Source organism: Cryptotermes secundus, unplaced genomic scaffold (genome assembly GCF_002891405.2).
Source record: "Cryptotermes secundus unplaced genomic scaffold, Csec_1.0 scaffold592, whole genome shotgun sequence".
Lineage (NCBI taxonomy): Eukaryota > Metazoa > Arthropoda > Insecta > Blattodea > Kalotermitidae > Cryptotermes > Cryptotermes secundus.
In genome coordinates this window covers 437,104-455,827 of record NW_019734362.1, presented here as the reverse complement: position 1 = coordinate 455,827, position 18,724 = coordinate 437,104, and the positions used below count along the sequence as shown (strand labels likewise).

At 41.2% G+C, this 18,724-nt stretch overlaps 1 protein-coding gene across 2 annotated transcripts in view; it reads left to right on the top strand.

The window, feature by feature from the left end:
• The first annotated feature begins 4,689 nt into the window (after window positions 1-4,689).
• The window catches only part of LOC111868879 (transient receptor potential cation channel trpm), a 77,282-nt gene continuing 63,247 nt past the window's right edge, over window positions 4,690-18,724 (top strand). Inside the window, exon 1 of one of the 2 annotated variants that reach the window (XM_023859934.2) lies at window positions 4,690-5,310. In XM_023859934.2, the coding sequence (XP_023715702.1) occupies window positions 5,198-5,310 (113 nt within the window). In that variant the 5' untranslated portion in view covers window positions 4,690-5,197. The remainder of the gene's footprint in view (window positions 5,311-18,724) is intronic. The other variant, XM_023859933.2, reaches the window with a different exon arrangement.

Genomic DNA, 18,724 nt, shown 5'->3' with positions numbered 1-18,724 from the left:
GGCTGTGATTATATAGAAAGGTTATTTGTATGATAGTTATTTTTTTTTATTTTTATTTTATATGAAACATGCTGTTTTTCAACGTTTACCCAGTGGATTAGAGATGCTAATTTTTAATATCAAGTAGGTAGAATCATCTGCATTAGTTGACATGCTCATGTATAGAATTGTTGAAGGAATGACATGTTTATTGTAGCAAAATCACAAACATCCTGCAGGAAATTCTTTAAACATACACTTAACATATAAGTTTTGTAATGAATACAGTTTTGATCTCAGTTATTAGTTGCTCTTTTGAAACATATTAGACTACCTGAGGATTACACAGGTCTGCAACCAAAAAACTGCATAGGATATTTTTACTGTTTCTTATAGATTTTTACTCACTAAAACCGGAAGTAATAGTAAAGAAAATCCATTACGTCAATTTTTTTGCAAAACTCATATTTTTAGTCTAATTTTGCGTGAAATTTCTCTTCAACATGAAATCTTGTATCCTATTGTTGATTCTAAAAACCATATCCAATAATTATTTCTTACTTTAAAATAATATTTATAAGAGTGAATCTAAAAAATAATACAAATAGAAAATGGGTGGGATGGGGGGTTAGTGGAAGGGGTTGGTAGGGTGGTTTTGGCGGTGTGAGGAGCTCAGGCGATCATGTCCCAACACGTTTACTTTGTTTGTAGTGAAAGGTGAGGAATCTTGCTAGCTCGGTTGAGCATGTTTGGACATGTTCTTTGGGGCAATAACAATGAGTATAAACAACCCTGCTGTCAGATTTGATCATGTCTCAACATGCTAAATAAGTTCAGGATCTTGGTTGATGTATAAGCCACTCAGTTTACATCCTGCATTCAAACGTGACTGTGCTTATGTTTTAGCTCTGTATTATGGTTCAAAGAGGTTGTGTTATTTCTCCGGACAACTTTTGTTTTATTTGTGGTGAATACATAGTTAAAAGTCAACAAAGAAACATAAGTGATTTTGTGAAGAAAGTGTATATGCTTATTTCAAATTGAAACTTGGGGATCAAGACAAACGTTGGGCTCCTCACAAGGTGTGCAGAAGGTGCGAGGAAGATCTTCATTTGTGGTTTAAGGGTAAGAAAAACTCATTTCGTTTTGGCATTCCTGTGATGTGGCGTGAACAGCAAAACCACACGACTGATTGTTATTTCTGTTCGGTAGATGTGAAAGGCATTAATACAAAAAATAAAAATAAAATATCTTACCCAAACCTTAATTCAGCTATTCGTCCAGTGCCTCATAGCTCTGAAATACCAGTTCCCCTCCCACCTTCTAGTTTGGATGATGTACAGAGTGATTTGGAGGACAGAACTATATTTCCACCCCAGGATGAATTCAGCTCAGATTTTTCTGTTGATGAGGGGCCCCGACCTTTTTCTCAGAGTGAGCTCAATGACTTAGTTAGAGATTTAGGCCTTTCCAAAGATGCAGCCGAATTGCTAGGGTCAAGACTAAAAAATAAAAACTTGCTGTCACTTGGAACATCATTCTCGTGGTACAGGCACCGAGAGAAGGAATTCACTCAGTTTTTCTTCAAAGAGGGAAATGGGAGAAAAGGAAAAAGAAGCATGGGACTCCTTCAAAGACATAGTGCACAAGTTTTTGGGGAACACTAAAGACCCTCTCTACAAAACCAATGTACAACGCATGTTGGCTGCATATAAAGCTCAAGGTTGCAAGATGAGCTTAAAAGTTCGTTTCTTACACTCCCATGGCGACTATTTTCCCCAAAACTTGGGAGCCTATAGTGAAGAGCAGGGTGAACAATTTCACCAGGATGTCCATGATCTCGCAAGACGCTACCAAGGAAGATGGAATGCAAATATGCTAGCTGACTACTGCTGGATGATCAAGCGGGAAACGGAAAATGGAAAGCGCAAGCGTGCTCGGAGAAGCATCAAAGAGAAGAAGAAAAGGTTTCACAGGCAATAAGACTGAACACAGAATGTTAAATATATCATGAAAGAATTGTTTGTTTAATTATGAGAAATAATATGTTTAGTTCAATGTAATAAAATTAGTGATTTTTTTTCATCACTGTTATGATTTTTTATTGTAAACCCCTATTATTTTCCAAAAAACCGTACGTGATAGGGGGAAATTGAGGTCATTTTTGGATTCAGCATCCTCGAAAACATAAAGTTTAACAAAAATATTCCATGCAGCTAAAAAAAAAATATTTTTGCAGACCTGTGTTATTAGCAGTTTTCTTCAGTCCTCCATAGAAATGTTGAGTTAGTGCATTTGTTAATGCAAATAATAAATAATGGGGGGGTCCCATGGTTTAAATTAATAAGATTAAAAAAGGGTAGAACATAAATCTGTTGTAGTCTTCTGGGTTGTGACACTGTATAGTGTTGTAAGGGGATACCACGTTTCAGAGGATATACTCTTACTGCCTCCATCTTCAATGTTGAAGTGTGTAGGTTCAGGAATAGGCTTTTTTCTAGGTTTCTCATTAATGATGCTGTCAGGATAAGGACTATATAGTGTCAATGATAAGATGATTAATGAATATGGAGCAATTAGTGGAATGAGAATTGGCTGGGGAAAGCGAAATATTCGGAGAACATGCCCCGGTACCACTCTGTCCACCCCAAATCCTACATGATTTGACCTGTGATCAGACCTGGACTGCCGTGGTGGAAACACAGCAACTAACCGCATGAGCTATGGAACAGTTTGGTGATAACAACTTACAAGGAAAGGTGGTCATGAGACCCAAAAGGTCAACTAAGATTAAGTTAATATCATCTCTCTCTCTCCCTCTCTTCTATGCCTGAGATTCACAAAGTGGTCCCCTCCCACGGAGTAAGCCAAATAAAATTGTAATAATATCCACGGTATGACCCATATACCATATTTAAATTTACACCACTGGTGTCAACTGTAAATAAGTAACAGAAGTTAACATCTTCAAGATAGGCGTCATATGTTGGAATATTAATCCAACACTAATTGCGGTTATATTTGTATTGATTGAGCAGATAAACCTCATTGTATTAAATGATGTTTGGCATTGTTTTCTCCCTAAAAGTGCTAATACTAAGTTTTTATTTCAAAGACGGCATTTCAAGATGTCGTAAGGCCACGCCATAACTCAAGCGGTTAGTCGCTGGCTTCCCAACTCGGCGGCCCAGGTTCGATCCCGGGTCTGGTTAAGTGGGATTTGTTGCGGACAAAGTGGCGCTGGGGCAGGTTTTCTCCGAGTACCTCGGTTTCCCCTGCCAATCTTCATTCCACCAACTGCTCCACAATCACCCTCACCTGTCATTTGGGGCTGGTACAATAGGCCAGAAGTGGCCGCAGTACAAAGGACTTAGTCCCACACCACTGGCAATAATAATAATAATAATAATCATCATCATCATAAAAGCCGTAAAACGGGTTAACACTGATTTCAGCTTGCGTTTGGTTTTTTAAAAACAGCAAATATGAATTATGGCAAACTGCTAACTGCAAATTACCTGAATTCCAGTAACCATAATTCGAGCGCGTAGATGTTTCGATCATTCCACTCAAAACCAACCTGCATTCGCATATTAAACAGTAGCTTGCATGCAGCAATCGAGTGACATAATGCTGAAACTCTGGCTGTCTGGTAAAGAAAATGCAAGGTTGGCAGGAGCTGGAAATTTGTGTAATTATATTACTCTGGCGATTGTCCGTGGAATACCGCATCTGTTAGTTACAAAAAGGAGGTGATATTGGAGGTGCTGACAAAGAAATAGTGAATGGAATGAGTGAACGTGATTGCGTTTATTTTGTCGAATTTTTATGTAATATTCTAGAATTAACCTCAATCTGCGAGAATCTTGTGGTCGGGGAAGAGGTCATTGCGTTCGAGCATGAAAGTCGATGGAATTGAAGGATAGTTAATGAACTGAGGTTGAAAAATAACGTTAACTCAGTGAACAGTTATTGTGTATTGCGAAACACACACAGCGACATCGTTCGTACGGAAAAATGTCGTACGACCTCCTTTTTACACTATACCGACATTATCGGCACCGAATCGCAGTTTTGATGAAGGAACAATGAACGATGGACCGAGAGCGCGTTCTTGCTATGCGGTATTTTCACCGACGCCGCAAAGAAAAACGGAGGCAGCAGGATATATTGCACTGGGTGCATCCAATCAATCAAAGGCGAGATGAAGTTGTGGTTCGATCCGACTGTCGTGCGGGAGATGTTGCATGTCGTCACGTATGAAAGCTAAAGGACTCAGAAGTGTGGAATTGTGCTGCATCTAAGTGGATGGCAGAGGGTGGTGGGGGACAGGGATAGAGGTCACAGAAGCACCATAGACGTGAATGAATTCTTAAGTCAGGGTGTAAAAATCAATCTGTTGCTTTGCCCAACTATTTACTTCTGAATTCTGAACAAGGTTCTGTAATAGTTTGTGGTATGTGAGGTCCTCACAGCAATGGTTAGGAAGAGTTGTTATATGCTGGGATATAATGCGTGTAGTCTCCATTGGAAGCCAACCCTCATTTTAATGGAATGTGTCTCCATTTTTAGGGTTGAAGTGTAAGCAAAGCAAGAAATCAGCATGAAACAGGCAGCAAGCAAAACCCTACAGGTGAAGGCAACATGTTCCTCCGAAATGTCAGTTGACTTTCAACAGACAACACGGTGTTGTGTCCCAGATGATAGAACTCTTCTCCAATAGATTATTAAATGTTTTGTATATTATTGTTCCAAAACAAAAAATTGAGGGAAAGCACACCAAACAGTAACTTTGAGAGTCTGCTTATGAATCATGGGAACTTACTGCGGGGGAAGCCTATGAATTGTAAGATTTTGAAAACAAAGGTTTAAGAAAATATTGGAACCAAGGAGAAGCAGCCGAGATATCAAAGAATGAGGGACCTTGTTATTTACACCTGTCACCCAGTACTATTATGATTTTGAAATGTAAGGTGGTTAAAATATTTGGAGAAAGATCAATACATAATTCTGTTGGGGAAGCCTGCTGGAATGTGGCCACCATGAAGACTGAGGAGTTGGGACCTTAGGAACTGTGTTGTGAGAGAGGGAAGTGGATGAAAATGACTCAAGATAGTGTTCAAGGGCAGGCAGGCTTTGGCACTAGTAATGCTGAACCTTTGGTTTCAGCTGGCAGAGAAATAACAGTTCAGTCAGTGCATCGCAACAGCTGACATCTATGCCTGATAGACTCTGTAATTCTGTTTCCACTTTTGAGCATGTTCATACTGTGGTACACTGGCTTACATGGCCCTGGAAGCTGTTCTGGCGGCTCCCTCCACCTGTGGTGTGGTAAGTACCTGATATTTTTGTGACATAGGAATAGTGTTTTAATATTTTTATGTAACTGAACCCATCACTTATGACTGCTACAAAAAGATCAGCGTGTCGTTAAAATAATTCATTTGCCATACAGGGAATGGCAACTGTTATAGTGATTTTGAATTTTTATAATTGCCGAACTTATGAAACTTATGTTGTCAAAACATAGGCCTGTATTTTATACAGATACATGAATGGAGAAAAGCAAGGTGAATTTGTTCATATGAAGGATTAAATTTTAAAATACCAATGTGTGCAGCCTGCTCTGCCATCCGAAGTTAGATGCAGGACCCTTAATATGTGTATGAAAGACAAAATTAATGAGCTTGCAATGAACGGTAAGAACAAGAATATTAGAGACCAGTATAGAGGAATAAATGACATTAAGACGGGTTACCAACCTAGAAGTAACTTAGTGAAGGATGAGAATGGTGATCTGCTTGCAGATTCCCACAACATTTTGATTAGGTGGAAGAACTGCTTCTCTCAGTTATTGAATATACATAGGGTCAGTGCTGTTAGGCAGACAGAAATCCGTACAGCTGAGCCGTTAGTACCTGATCCTTGCCCTTTTGAGGTTGAAAGTGCTATTGCAAAATTGAAAAAGCATAAATCACCAGGTAGTGATCATATTCTGGCAGAACTTGTTCAAACAGGAAGCAAAATATTACATTCTAAGATCCACGAGCTAGGTACTTCTATTTAACATAAGGAAAAATTACCTGATCAGTGGAAGGAGTCTATTATTGTACCAGTTCACAAGAAGGGTGATAAAACTGACTGTAGTAATTATCGGGGGATATAACTGCTATCAACTTCATACAAAATTTTATCCAACATTCTTCTCTCAAGGTTAAGTCTATACATAGATGAAATTATTGGGGATCATCAGTGTGGGTTTCGATGTAACAGATCAACTACAGATCAGATCTTTTGTATTCATCAGATATTGGAGAAAAAATGGGAGTACAGTGAGACAGTACATCAGCTATTCATAACTTCCAAGAAAGCCTATGATTCAATTAGGAGGGAAGTATTGTACAATATTCTAATAGAGTTTGGGGTACTCATGAAACTGATTAGGCTGATTAAAATGTGTTTAAACTGAACATGTAGTAAAGTTTGTATGGGCAAACATTTGTCTGATAAATTTCCTATCAAGAATTGTCTAAAACAAGGAGATGCTTTAATGCCACTTCTTTTCAACTTTTCTTCATAATATACCATTAGGAAGGTCCAGGAAAACCAGGTGGGACTTAAATTAAAGGGGGCACAACAGCTGTTGGTCTGTGCCGATGATGTGAATCTACTGGGTGATAATGCAGATACCATAAAGAAAAACACTCAAACTTTAATTGACGCTAGTAAGGAGGTTGGTCTAGAAGTAAACACAGAGGAAGGTAAGTATATGTTGTTGTCTCGTCACCAAAATGCAGGGCAAAATCATGACATAAAGAGAGGAATCAGATGTTATGAAGATGTGGCACAGTTCACATATTTGGGAGCAACGATAACAAATCAAAACCTGATGGAGGAGGAAATTAAGAGGAGATTGAACTCGGGTAATGCTTGCTACCATTCAGTCCAGAACCTTTTGTCATCTTGTCTGCTGTCTAAAAACATAAAAATTACAATATACAAAACTATAATCTTGCATGTGGTTCTGTATGGGTGTGAAACGTGGTCTCTGAGTTTAAGGGAGGGACATAGACCGAGTGTTTTTGAGAACAGGGCATTGAGGAGAATATTTGGATCGAAGAGAGATGAACTGATAGGGGGGTTGGAGAAAACTGCATAATGTGGAGCTTCATAACTTGTACTCTTCCCCAAGTATAATTAGAATGTTGAAGTCAAGGAGGATGAGGTGGGTAGGGCATGTAGCACGAATGGTGGGGAATAGGAATGCATATAGGATATTGGTGGAAATGTCAGATGGAAAGAGACCACTGGGAAGACCAAGGTATAGGTGGGTGGATAGTATTAAAATGGTTCTTAGAGAGGTAGGATGGGATGGTATGGATTGGAGTGATCTGGCTGAGGATAGGGACCAGGGGAAGGCTCTTATGAACACCGTAATGAACCTTCTGTCTCCATAAAATGCTGGGAAATTCTTCTGTAGCTGCAGATTTGGTTTCTTCTCAAGAAGGGCTCAGCTGCAGAAGTAAGTAAATTCTGAGATAAGAATATTACGAGTATTACAGAAGTCCAGTATCAGTTATAAGCCTTAGTAATGTCCTTAAAATTAACATTTGGCATAGTTACTGTCTCGGATTACACAGTGAATCTAAGGGGTGTGAGACAGTGTAATTTGGAAGTTCACCGACGTTTCGGATGAACGTCCTGCCTCCATCATCAGGGTCGAAGAGGAGCTACGCGTGAATTAAGCCGTAATCAGAGCGATCTGCTTGAGTCTTGCACGTTGCTTGGCTTACGCTTCGACCCTGAAGATGGAGGCAGTACGGAGTCAGAGCCAGAGTTACTTTACGACTGGCGGTTTACCGCCAATCATTTCGTCATGGCGTCAAGCCCCTTCAGGTCCACGACCAGAGATTTTTTTTTCTAACTGAACTCTTGCGGTAATAGTCCTTATGTAACATCCTCTCTGACGAGAAGATGGATCTGTCTCTTATGAATACACTCGACCTTTCGTCAAGTGTATATTTCGCACATATAATATGTTATCGAAAACTCTTCCTTTTGCACTACACACAAGTCCTCTGTCAGTACAGGCTTTACAGAGCAGATCATTCCTAACTTACAGATCTTACGCTACAACGTTCGAGGCAGTACGGTCCTTCGAAATATTGTTTAATATTAATATTAATGCCAAACTTCGGGAGGGTGTTCCTTATGTTAAAGTATGCCGATATAACCCAAAACACCTATGTCCAAAGTTGAACGGTTACGGAGATAATGGCCCGAGAAAAGTGTGGTCTTCTAGCGGGTCCACGGATTATACCTATCAGCTGAGAGGAATTATCTCTGTTTGTCCTTGACTGCCGTGATTCATCCTATCCGTGCTTATGGAGTTGGCTTTATCAGAACGCGCAGTCAGCACGTTACGTCATCGCTTACCATTCATGTGTCATGTACAGTGCTTGGAACTCTTAACGACAACTTTGAGATGGCATGCGAGTTTTTTGTACTTCAATTTTATGGCTTCATGTCACTCACAAGTTAGTTTGATGTTACGTACATTATTAACGTTACAGAATCCACATATTCCTGCCAGTTTTAATATCTATTTTGTAATCAACAAGTGTGTAACCCCGGTCAAAGTTTGACACTTCTCTGGCCATTATCTCCGTAACCGTTCAACTTTGGACATAGGTGTTTTGGGTTATATCGGCATACTTTAACATAAGGAACACCCTCCCGAAGTTTGGCACATTCCTCCTGGGACACTCTGTATACCAGACTATACGGCATCACAGCATGGCATCCCAGAAGACATTATTCTTCATAGTCGCTTCTGCGGGAGTCTCAAGTCTAAAGAGTGGACACTGTTTAAATTGCAAAATGTGTAAAAGGTGAAATTATCATTGTGTTTAATTAAGCACCAAGACGTAAGAGGGTTTGGAGGTATAGCTCCATGCATTCCTAAAATCTGCACTGGATTGAGGTGAGTGGGCAGCTTCACATTGCGCCAGGTTTACCTCATAGAAAGAGCGGCCGGTCCCCATTCGATAAGAGGTTGAGTGGGCCCCAGAGAAGGTTTGAATTCTGCGGGGAAGAAAGTAAGCCTATTTCCTGTGCTGCCGGGAAGAGAACCTCTATTCCTCGGTCAGCCTGTCTATACTCCCTATAGAGTGAGGTGTTTCTAATTCCTTCTGAAGGTTATATGTTGTGGAATAATATGGCCAGGTAATCATGAATGGGTTCTAGCGATTACGTAAGGATTTAAAACGGGATAGTGGCTTTCTTTAAGGTACTGCCGCAGTATTCGCTTAGACAAGCTGATGAGGACCATGGAAAAGCTTAGTCAGGAAATCTGGTGGTTCCTGAAGAGTTCCAACCGTGTTCCTTTGAAACTGAAGCTACAGCATTGCTGTTAACGTAACCCAGCCAGTTTATCGTATTGATCTCAGCATTAATAAACGTAATTTTCACTGCTTTGGATCCAGATTGAATGTAAATGGCAGACTAACATCTGACTCGCTTTCATGGAAAGTATCTGATCTCTATGCCGACAGAGAACGAACAAAGCAATAATAGTAGTTCTTTCGACAGTGACATTCTGACGTTTAGTGTAGCGCTGCCTAACCACTTCAACTAAGGAGCCGCGCAATATGTCGACAATAGAAAAGACGGAAGGACGCACTACTTATTACAAGAAGTTCTGGGAAGACGACACGAACCGCATAGAAAACGACGCGTCCAAAAATTTCTCGTTCCCGGGGGGGACTTGTTTACCGAGCCGTCTAGAAACGACAGGCGGGGATAACTTTTAATGACTGGAGCACATGAACATTAATGACTGATTGTTGCATTAATTGACAAAGCTTCTCCAGCTTCTTGGTGTATAGGCCTAGAGTGGAGAACGATGATTATTATGAATACCGAATTATAAAGGGCACAGAATGAAAAATTCATAGCATATTTTGAAGTAACCTAGAGTGCCATCATTTGCTTGTAGGCTGAGGGACTAAGAATAGACTGTCTGCTAGGAGACATTTAAACCTGTAACCTCACAAACGCGGACCGATAGTAGGATATTAGACAACCGTTAATATACAGTCGATTAGAAAAGTTAACCCTAGAGTCTCTCTCAGACTAGGTAAAAGGCAAAGTTGTCCCTGTGTTTAACTAATTAAGAACTACGCAATGAAGGCATATGGGGGAGTGCGGTTATGGATCCATATTTTCTTGACCTCGGCATTAGGTGGAGCTGAGTGGTCAGCTTCACACCCCTGCCGCTTTGACCCCGGGTGAAGAGCCCCCGGCACGCATTTGGATAGGAGGCTGGGTGGGCCCCAGAGCCGGCCTGGGCGACGTGGAGAAGAGAAAATTCTTGACCCAACCGGGACTCGAGCTCTCAGATTAGGTACTGTTCACAAATCTGAAAAGGGCATATCTGACCCACTTTTCTTACTCATCCTACCGCCACAGTGGATGGATGAGTGGAAACCCCGTTCTTTCACATATACCTGTACGTGTGTGTGTGTGTAATCTGGCGTAATTTCATGGTGAGCAGGATAGAGGGGCGGCATTGCCATGCATTTAAATCATATAATGCAGTACCCTAGCATTCCATGTTACTAAGCATTTAACTGTGCGATTATTATTGTTCACACGATGGGATTAATAGCGTTCATTATCCTGTATTTAAAGGAGAAGGTCGTCACTGGCTGAGCCATCGAAGTCTCAGTCCATCAGTTTGTCATGAATGGCTTCGTGAGCTTGTCTTCAGACATTTATTTCGCTGTTACTGATCACTTTATGTACCTGTTCTACTACAGAAGCTGCTTCTGGATATATGTTCGTTATGGCATGGCATTCAGTTTTCAGCCTTGATAGCTCCCGTTTCCAGTGTTTCTGGAATCCCGGTTCTGGGACGTCTGCCATCTTGGTGTACACTCAGATTTACCGTTTGATTGTTGCCTCGCATAACCACGGCCGGACGGCGAACTTCAGCGATACCACTTTCGCCAAACGGGAGTTCGCTGTGAACGTGAACTACGTAACATGAAGTCCGTATAAACCACATTGCCCAACATACGTTTCGTTCAATTCACTAATTCCAGTCGAGATTTGGTGTAGCTGACTTATCTGGAAGACCATTTAATTTCTGCAGTTTCAGTACAAAATCTCTTTTATAGTACACACAACAGATAGATATAACCGCCTTACTGAGTCCCAAAATCTCTGTATCCACCAGTTCTGGTAAGAGGTAATTGCGTTCTTTACTTTGATACGCCACGGATAGCAGAGAAAACGACGCCTCCAACAATTCTTCGTTGCAGCGGGAACGTGTTCAATAAGCCGTTGCCTATCAACGGAATACGCAGTTGACTCCAGCCCAGTAAATTGCTGCTGGCCATCGTCAATACAGTGATTCTTGGTTCCTAGTCCCGCGGGACTCATAATCATATTTTACTGTTTGACGTCTTTTGTAGCCTTCAGACCACCCCTTCGGCGGTGCGGGACAAACAGACCGACCTACACACTCTCCTTTAAGTACAACACAGACCTTTAGAAAACTACACTTCAGACAATACTGTCGCGTGTTACCTAGGTAACGTTGTTGTGTGTTTTCCTGGTACCCTACTTCTGAGAAACCAGTTATCACGTGTCTCCTAGGTAACGCGACGAATAACTTCACGTATGTCTCAGATTTAGCGAATAAGTTTATTGAACGCTCACTATTACACTAGCGAGTACAATTATTAATATTTTTACTGCTTCTGCGATTCCATCCCCTAAATCCAACTAACTCGACGAATGCTAGACGTCAATTTACTTCGGCGGCTGCTATATTTCAGCTGACTGCTGTCTGGTATATTCAGCCAGTGTCGATCGTTAACTAACCGAGTCTTCTGAGTTGGACTGTTATAGCCTGGTTTCGGACGGGATAGATCGCACCATAGCCCAGGTTCCATTTCACGTGTTCTATGCTCGTTACCGTGGAATGGATTATTTCCGCTGTTTCAATAACTCGTTGCCACGGTTCTTCCTAGGCAACGGTCTGTTGGTATTCGATTTGTCGCTATGGGAACTCAACAATTTCCATTGTAGCCGTTGCTCAGCGATGGACGACATATAACGTGTTAAAATACTTCTATTGTTGCCTTGTATTCGTTGCGACGAAAACATATTTACTGAGCCGTCGCTTATCAACGATGCATGAAAAGACAGGCAGACTGATGGAACGGATTTATGGAGTACAACGGTGAGTTTCAATCAGGTGCCATTGTATATATACCATGTTTTATAAAGATTGGTTCAGGAACTCGTGAGTTTATAGGGGCGGGATTTACAGACAGCATGGTGATCTCATAAATCTACTTTTATTTTTTTAAATAATAAATAATATTTCCCTTTTCTATGTGGTACGTGTCGTATCGGAGGAAAGTAGGCGGTTAGTTCTTCCCAGAACTTCTTGTTTCAAACAAGAAAAGTAGGATAACAAGAAGTTCTTTGAAGAACTAATCGCCTATTTTCCTTTGATACGACACGGACCGTCGAAAAACGAGTCTTCCAACATATATTCTATTATGAAAAAGTTAAATAGTTCCGTCCAGTGGGACTGGTTAAGATTTTTTCCTCATTTCAATTATTCATGCCCTTACATGTTTCGGTCTTCAGAGACCATCTTCAGAGGGACACCTTTACATCAAGACAGGTGTCCCTCTGAAGACCGAAGCGTGTAAGAGCATGAATAATTGAAATGAGAAAACACTTTTAACCAGTCACACTGGACGGAACTATTTAACTTTTTCATATTATTAGTGTGACGGACCAGAATGAAGCAAATCAAATATTCTATTGTTGCGTTAGTTTTCGTTACAGCGGGGACGTGTGCGCCGAGCCCAACAGCGATTTGGTGGGGTGACATACGCATACACAAAGACAGCAAGGCGATCTAATAAGCCCATTTCAATTTATTTCAGAAGTAAAGTAGGTTAAGATCGTTATCGCTACACAAGCTCGCTAGGTAATTGTCTTTTATGTACGTGTGTGTACGTATGCATATAGCGCATTTAAGTAGAGAATCAGTTCTTAAATTTAATGGAATGGACCGGGATAGCTCAGTATTGTGACACACTACAGCATGGATGACCAAGTCTCGATTTCTGTCTTGCGGTTCAAACCGCCTACTATCTCACCTGTATTCGGGTCTCCTCTCCCAGGGGTAAGGTAGCCAGAGCAGGAGGTAGACGACTCACCTCCATCGAGTCCTGAGATCAAGAGTAAAAAAAAAAAAAATAAAATTAAAGCTATCCCTGTGCCAGGCCGTGAAGGCCCATAGGTTTGTGAGACGTTGAGGGTCCCACATTATCTAGACAATCGGCTCAAAGATGGCCGTAAGGTTGTCAGCCTTACGCGCCGGCCGCGCTTTACTGCCCAGGAAAATTATTTAATTAAGTCCTGGTACTCATTTATGTTAGAGGCTGAGTGAACCCCAGGGCCATAGTGCGGCTGGAAGATTTAGGTCAGTTGAAAAAATCCAATGACCTCATCGGGACTTGAACCCGCGACTTTCCGGCTTGTAGCATAGCCCCTGAACCAACTACTACGCTGAGCAATACCATCACTTCCTCACACGTTTTCATATGACGATATTAAACAAATGAACAGTTTTATCTTCGTATAGTACAATGTAATTTGTACAGCCGTCAATATGCAATGGCCGCGAGATGAGCGGATATACCAGAGCCGTTTATAGGTAACGGTAGGCCGCGCCATAGCTCAAGCGGTTAGTCGCTGGCTTCCCACCGCGGCGGCCAGGGTTCGATCCCGGGTTTGGTCAAGTGGGATTTGTGGTGATAAAGTGGCGCTGGGGAAGGTTTTCTCCGAGTACTTCGGTTTCCCCTGCCAATCTTCATTCCACCAATTGCTCCACAATCACCCTCGCATATCATCTAGGGCTGGTACAATAGGCCAGAAGTTACCGCAGTACAAGGGACTTAGTCCCACCCCACTAGCAATAAAAAACAAGCAACGGCTTGGTAAACACCTTCCTGCAGCAACAGACACGAAAGTAACAATGGTACAGCAACAGAGGAGCAGTGTTTTCTGTGGTATGCAACGGCGCAGTAAACACATCTCTGCGGAAACGAATTCAGGCATAACAGTAGAACTGTGTTTTCTGTTGATCCGTGCCGAGATGTTTTAACCGGGACGGTTTGGAGTAACTAGTTAATTGCAAGAGAGCTCAGGTGAAAGTCCGGCCGTGAAGAGAAGACTTTATGTGTTATATTTGGTGTGGGTAATTCAGTGAGGTTCTTATAGTTCCTGTGTTAAAATCCGCTATCATGAAACTGCTAGTGGAAGCAGCAGACTGAGAAGACTTAGCATGTGCCCTAGTGATTTATAAAGTGCGGCAATTAGTGATGGCGCTACCTCTCTCAGAAGCAGAGAAGATACTGGAACTTGGCGCCTGAAAGCCGAAACAGCGCGCTCCGAGAAGTGAGGCAAATACGTCGAATGCTAAGCAACGGCTCGGTAAACACATTTTCTCGGCAACGAATAGCACACAGCATTGGAGGAGGAGCTGTTTGCTATTCAGTTTGACACCAAATTATACAGGCTCTGCTATGCTAATATTCTCATTATTATTTGCAGTTATGTGTGGAGAACCTGAATGAGAGTATCATCACGATGGAAACTCTCAAAGAAAATCGTCCTAGATCAGCTCCTGCTTCACTTTGTGGAAATAAAGTGAAGCACAACAAGATTAAATCATCTTCAAGTCTAAGATATGCTTTTGTTCCATCTAATTCTAGATCACTACCATTTCCAAAAGTATGGAATGAATTACGTTTGCAACGCCAGCTTTGCGATGGTACCCTTCACAGTAATGATGGGAAAACATTATATGTACACAGAATAATTTTATGTGCTGTAAGTCCATATTTTAAAGATTTGTTTATTAAGAGGCTGAAAGAAGATGAACCTGAATTAAATGAAATGAACTTGGATATTCCAGGCCATATACTTGACCGCATCTTGGATTATGCTTACACAGGTCATTGTAACGTGACTTCAGAAAATGTTAAGCAGTTGTTGCCTATAGCCGATCATTTTGGAATTCTTGGCATCTTACGCCAATGTTCGCAATATCTGTTGGAAGAACTGCAGCCTGAAAACGCTATTGGACTTTTTAAGCTTGCAAGACAGTACTTTTTGTGTGACTTGGAAGACCGAACACACAGATATATTTGTCACAATTTTAAACAAATACTCCAACACAGTCCTGAGTTTAAAGATCTGTCAGCAGAAGAGCTAGAATATATTTTAGAGCATGACGAACTAAATGTGGAAAAAGAAGAAATTGTGTTTGAAGCAGTTATCAGATGGGCAGCAGCTGACCTGCAGGCTCGGGAACGGTACCTTAGAACTTTAATCCATTGTGTGAGATATGGACTGATGAGTTTGAATTTCTTCACAAATCTGATGAACAATCAGCTCATTCTTCCAAGTCCTGAATTGCAGAACAGCCTGCACTCTGCATCACGCTTTCTTGCCGAGCTAAACTTTGAAGAGGCACGTGATCGAAATCTGAATCATTCCATTGCTCGCCCACGTATTCCACATGAAATCATTTTTGCTGTTGGTGGCTGGAGTGATATAATGCCCACAAGAATGATCGAAACATATGACACAAGAGCAGACAAGTGGCTCATATGTATGAACCATGACCACTCACCTAGAGCTTACCATGGTATGTGTGTCTTGGACAATCTCATCTACATGGTTGGAGGTTTCGATGGCACCAATTTCCTGAGCACAGTACGTTGTTATAATCCGGTAACTCAGGAGTGGAAAGACAATGCCTGTATGTACCATGTCCGATGTTTTGTCAGTGTTTGCAGTCAAGATGGTAAAATCTATGCATTAGGAGGTTATAATGGAAGAGTGAGGTTGAACTCTGCTGAGAGATACAGTCCATACTCCAATCAGTGGGAAATGATTCCAGAAATGCATTTCCCACGATCTGATGCCAGTGCTGCTAGTCTTAATGGCAAAATCTACATTGCGGGTGGACTTGATGGAGAGCAAGTGCTGCGTTCTGTGGAAGTGTTTGATCCTGACACAAACCAGTGGACATTTATTCACTCTATGGGAAGTCCGCGGACAGGAGTAAGACTTGTGGCATACAACAATCATCTGTATGCCCTTGGAGGATTCGATAATGAGAGGAGACTCAGTTCAGGAGAGATATATAAGCCATCCTCTCACTCAAACTGGCAACAAATTTCTGAAATGTCACTCCAACGTAGTAATTTCGCAGCTGTTGTTTTGGATGGTAAGATTTTTGTTTTTGGAGGTTACGATGGTTCATCAACAATTGCAGATGCGGAATATTATGATGTGGATTCTAATGAGTGGTATTCGGTATCATCCATGAACCTGAATCGGAGTGCATTAAGTGCATGTGTATTGGCAGGTCTGCCCAATGCAAAGGAATATTCTTATAACTCGAGAATACAAGGGACAGATGAAGAGACATTAAGTGATACATCCATCTGCTGAAAAAAGGACTTTCACAGTATGAATTTCATAAGTGATAAACTGGAATGTTGTTCATTAATTTTTAAATGTTTCATATCATAAATTTTGGAATAAAATTATTTATTCTCATACGTATATTGTTTATACCTAGTGAGGAAGATCTGTTATTAAAGATTTTAAGTAATATATTGTTTTTATGGCGTTTCAGACATGCGGTGTCTCTTGAGAAGTATGTCCACACTTTCTTACTTAATGTTTGTCCATTTGTTTCGTACTGCAACGTGACTGGCTACTGAAAACGTCGTTCGGATTGGTAATTGGGTTTATTAACCAAATACAGGTCGTAACTACGATTACTTATAACACTGTTACTGATTTGTGGTGCACGCCATTTTAGATGGCCTCAGGCGGCATGATATGCTTACAAAGCTTAATGGCGATCGCTTCAAGCATTGAAGTAATATTAAATTTATTTGCATCAAAAATTTGGGAGGCTACAGTGTTGGCATTGGTGATGGGATGGTTTATGAAGCATTGATTGAGAGTACCTGGGGTGACATGTCATACACACCAGGCTTAATAACGATTGGCACCGGCATTCGAATAATATTAAGGTTATTACCTGAAAATATTAAGATTCTGAAGTATTGGTACTGCTGATGGGAGAGATTGTGAAATACGCCTGGAGATGACTTAATGTAGCATGATATACATATGAAGTTTCTTGAAGACTGTTATAGGCGTTTAAGGAGTATTAAGGTCTAGCCTCAGCAATTTTAGAGGCTCTAATGTCGGTATTACTGATGGGAGTGATTTATGAAGTATGTCATTGAGATGTACCCGACATGCGAAACATCTTCATGATGATCCGTTAGGGCATACAAGTAATATTAAGCCCTGGTACCAATCATACCGGGTCGCGAGAGGTTCTCCTGGATTTGTAATTTTAGTTTCCTAAGCGTTTTTCATGAATACATATTTTATAGTGGAAATATTCTAAGGAGAATAATATTCGTGAATGTGTTGAAAACCTCAGACCCAGAACGCCTGAATGACATCTTTGTAGCAAAGGTCAGTGACCAAGCTGCGTATTTTTAAACATGGAAGTATTCATGAATGATCGGGAATTTTCAGACATAGAAATCTTTCAACATTCGGAAAAGGGATACCGCTGTTTAGGACGTTGAGAGTCCCACATTTTCTAGACAGTCGGTTCAAAGATGGCGGTAAGGTTGTCAGCCTTAGGAGCCGGCCGCGCTTTACTCCCCAGGAAAATTATTTAATTAATTCCTGGTACTCATTTCTGTTAGAGGCTGAGTGAACCCCAGGACCATAGTGCGGCTGGAAGGATTATGGCAATTAAAAAAAATCCAATGACCTCATCGGGACTTGAACCCGCGACCTTCCGGCTTGTAGCATAGCCCCTCAACCACCTATGCTACCGCTCTCACATCCAGCAAAGCTGAATACTGTTTCTTCTGAAGTTGGCATTGCAGTGTGTAAGTGCTTCTGTGTTGAAACCCGAGTGCCGTGATTTTTTAAAAGTGATAGGCCTAGAGATCTAAATTTTAATATGAGTAAGACCCAAGGGACTTCGTTTAATTTTGGTGTTAAGAAATATCGTATTGAAGGTGCTTGTGACGCAACAAATAATTATTCATCCACCTCAAGCCTACAGAGCGATCTCCAGGATGTATGAAAGGAGGGGAAAACTACCAGCACACAGAAGAAAAAGTCTGCATTCACTAGTAAGTACATGAACAGGTATGTAAAATTACAGATATTGGCGAAGAACTCATTAAGCCTTCTTTGATTACTGCTTTTAATGTAGTATCAGGTCAGTCTGCGGCGAGCAAAATGAATGACACAGTTGAAAGGTGAATATCTGATATGGCAGAAGATACAGAAACGCAACTCATTGAAAATATATACAAAATCGAAATTGCTTGCATTACAACCGGACAAATCTACAGGTATTCAGAACAAGAGCATCTTACGTATGTACGAAGCGGCCTCCGTAGTCTAGAGGTAACGTTCCCACGTCATGACTCGTGGTACGCGGGTTCAAAAACCCGGCGGAGGTCGTGGTACTTTAAGGGCGGAAAAATTCAAGGAACAAGTCCTCCGGGAGGGACTTTAAGCCGTGGGTCCCGTGTCGTAGATTTACGGCTCGTAAAAGAACCTCATGTCTCTAGGAGACCTCTCAGCA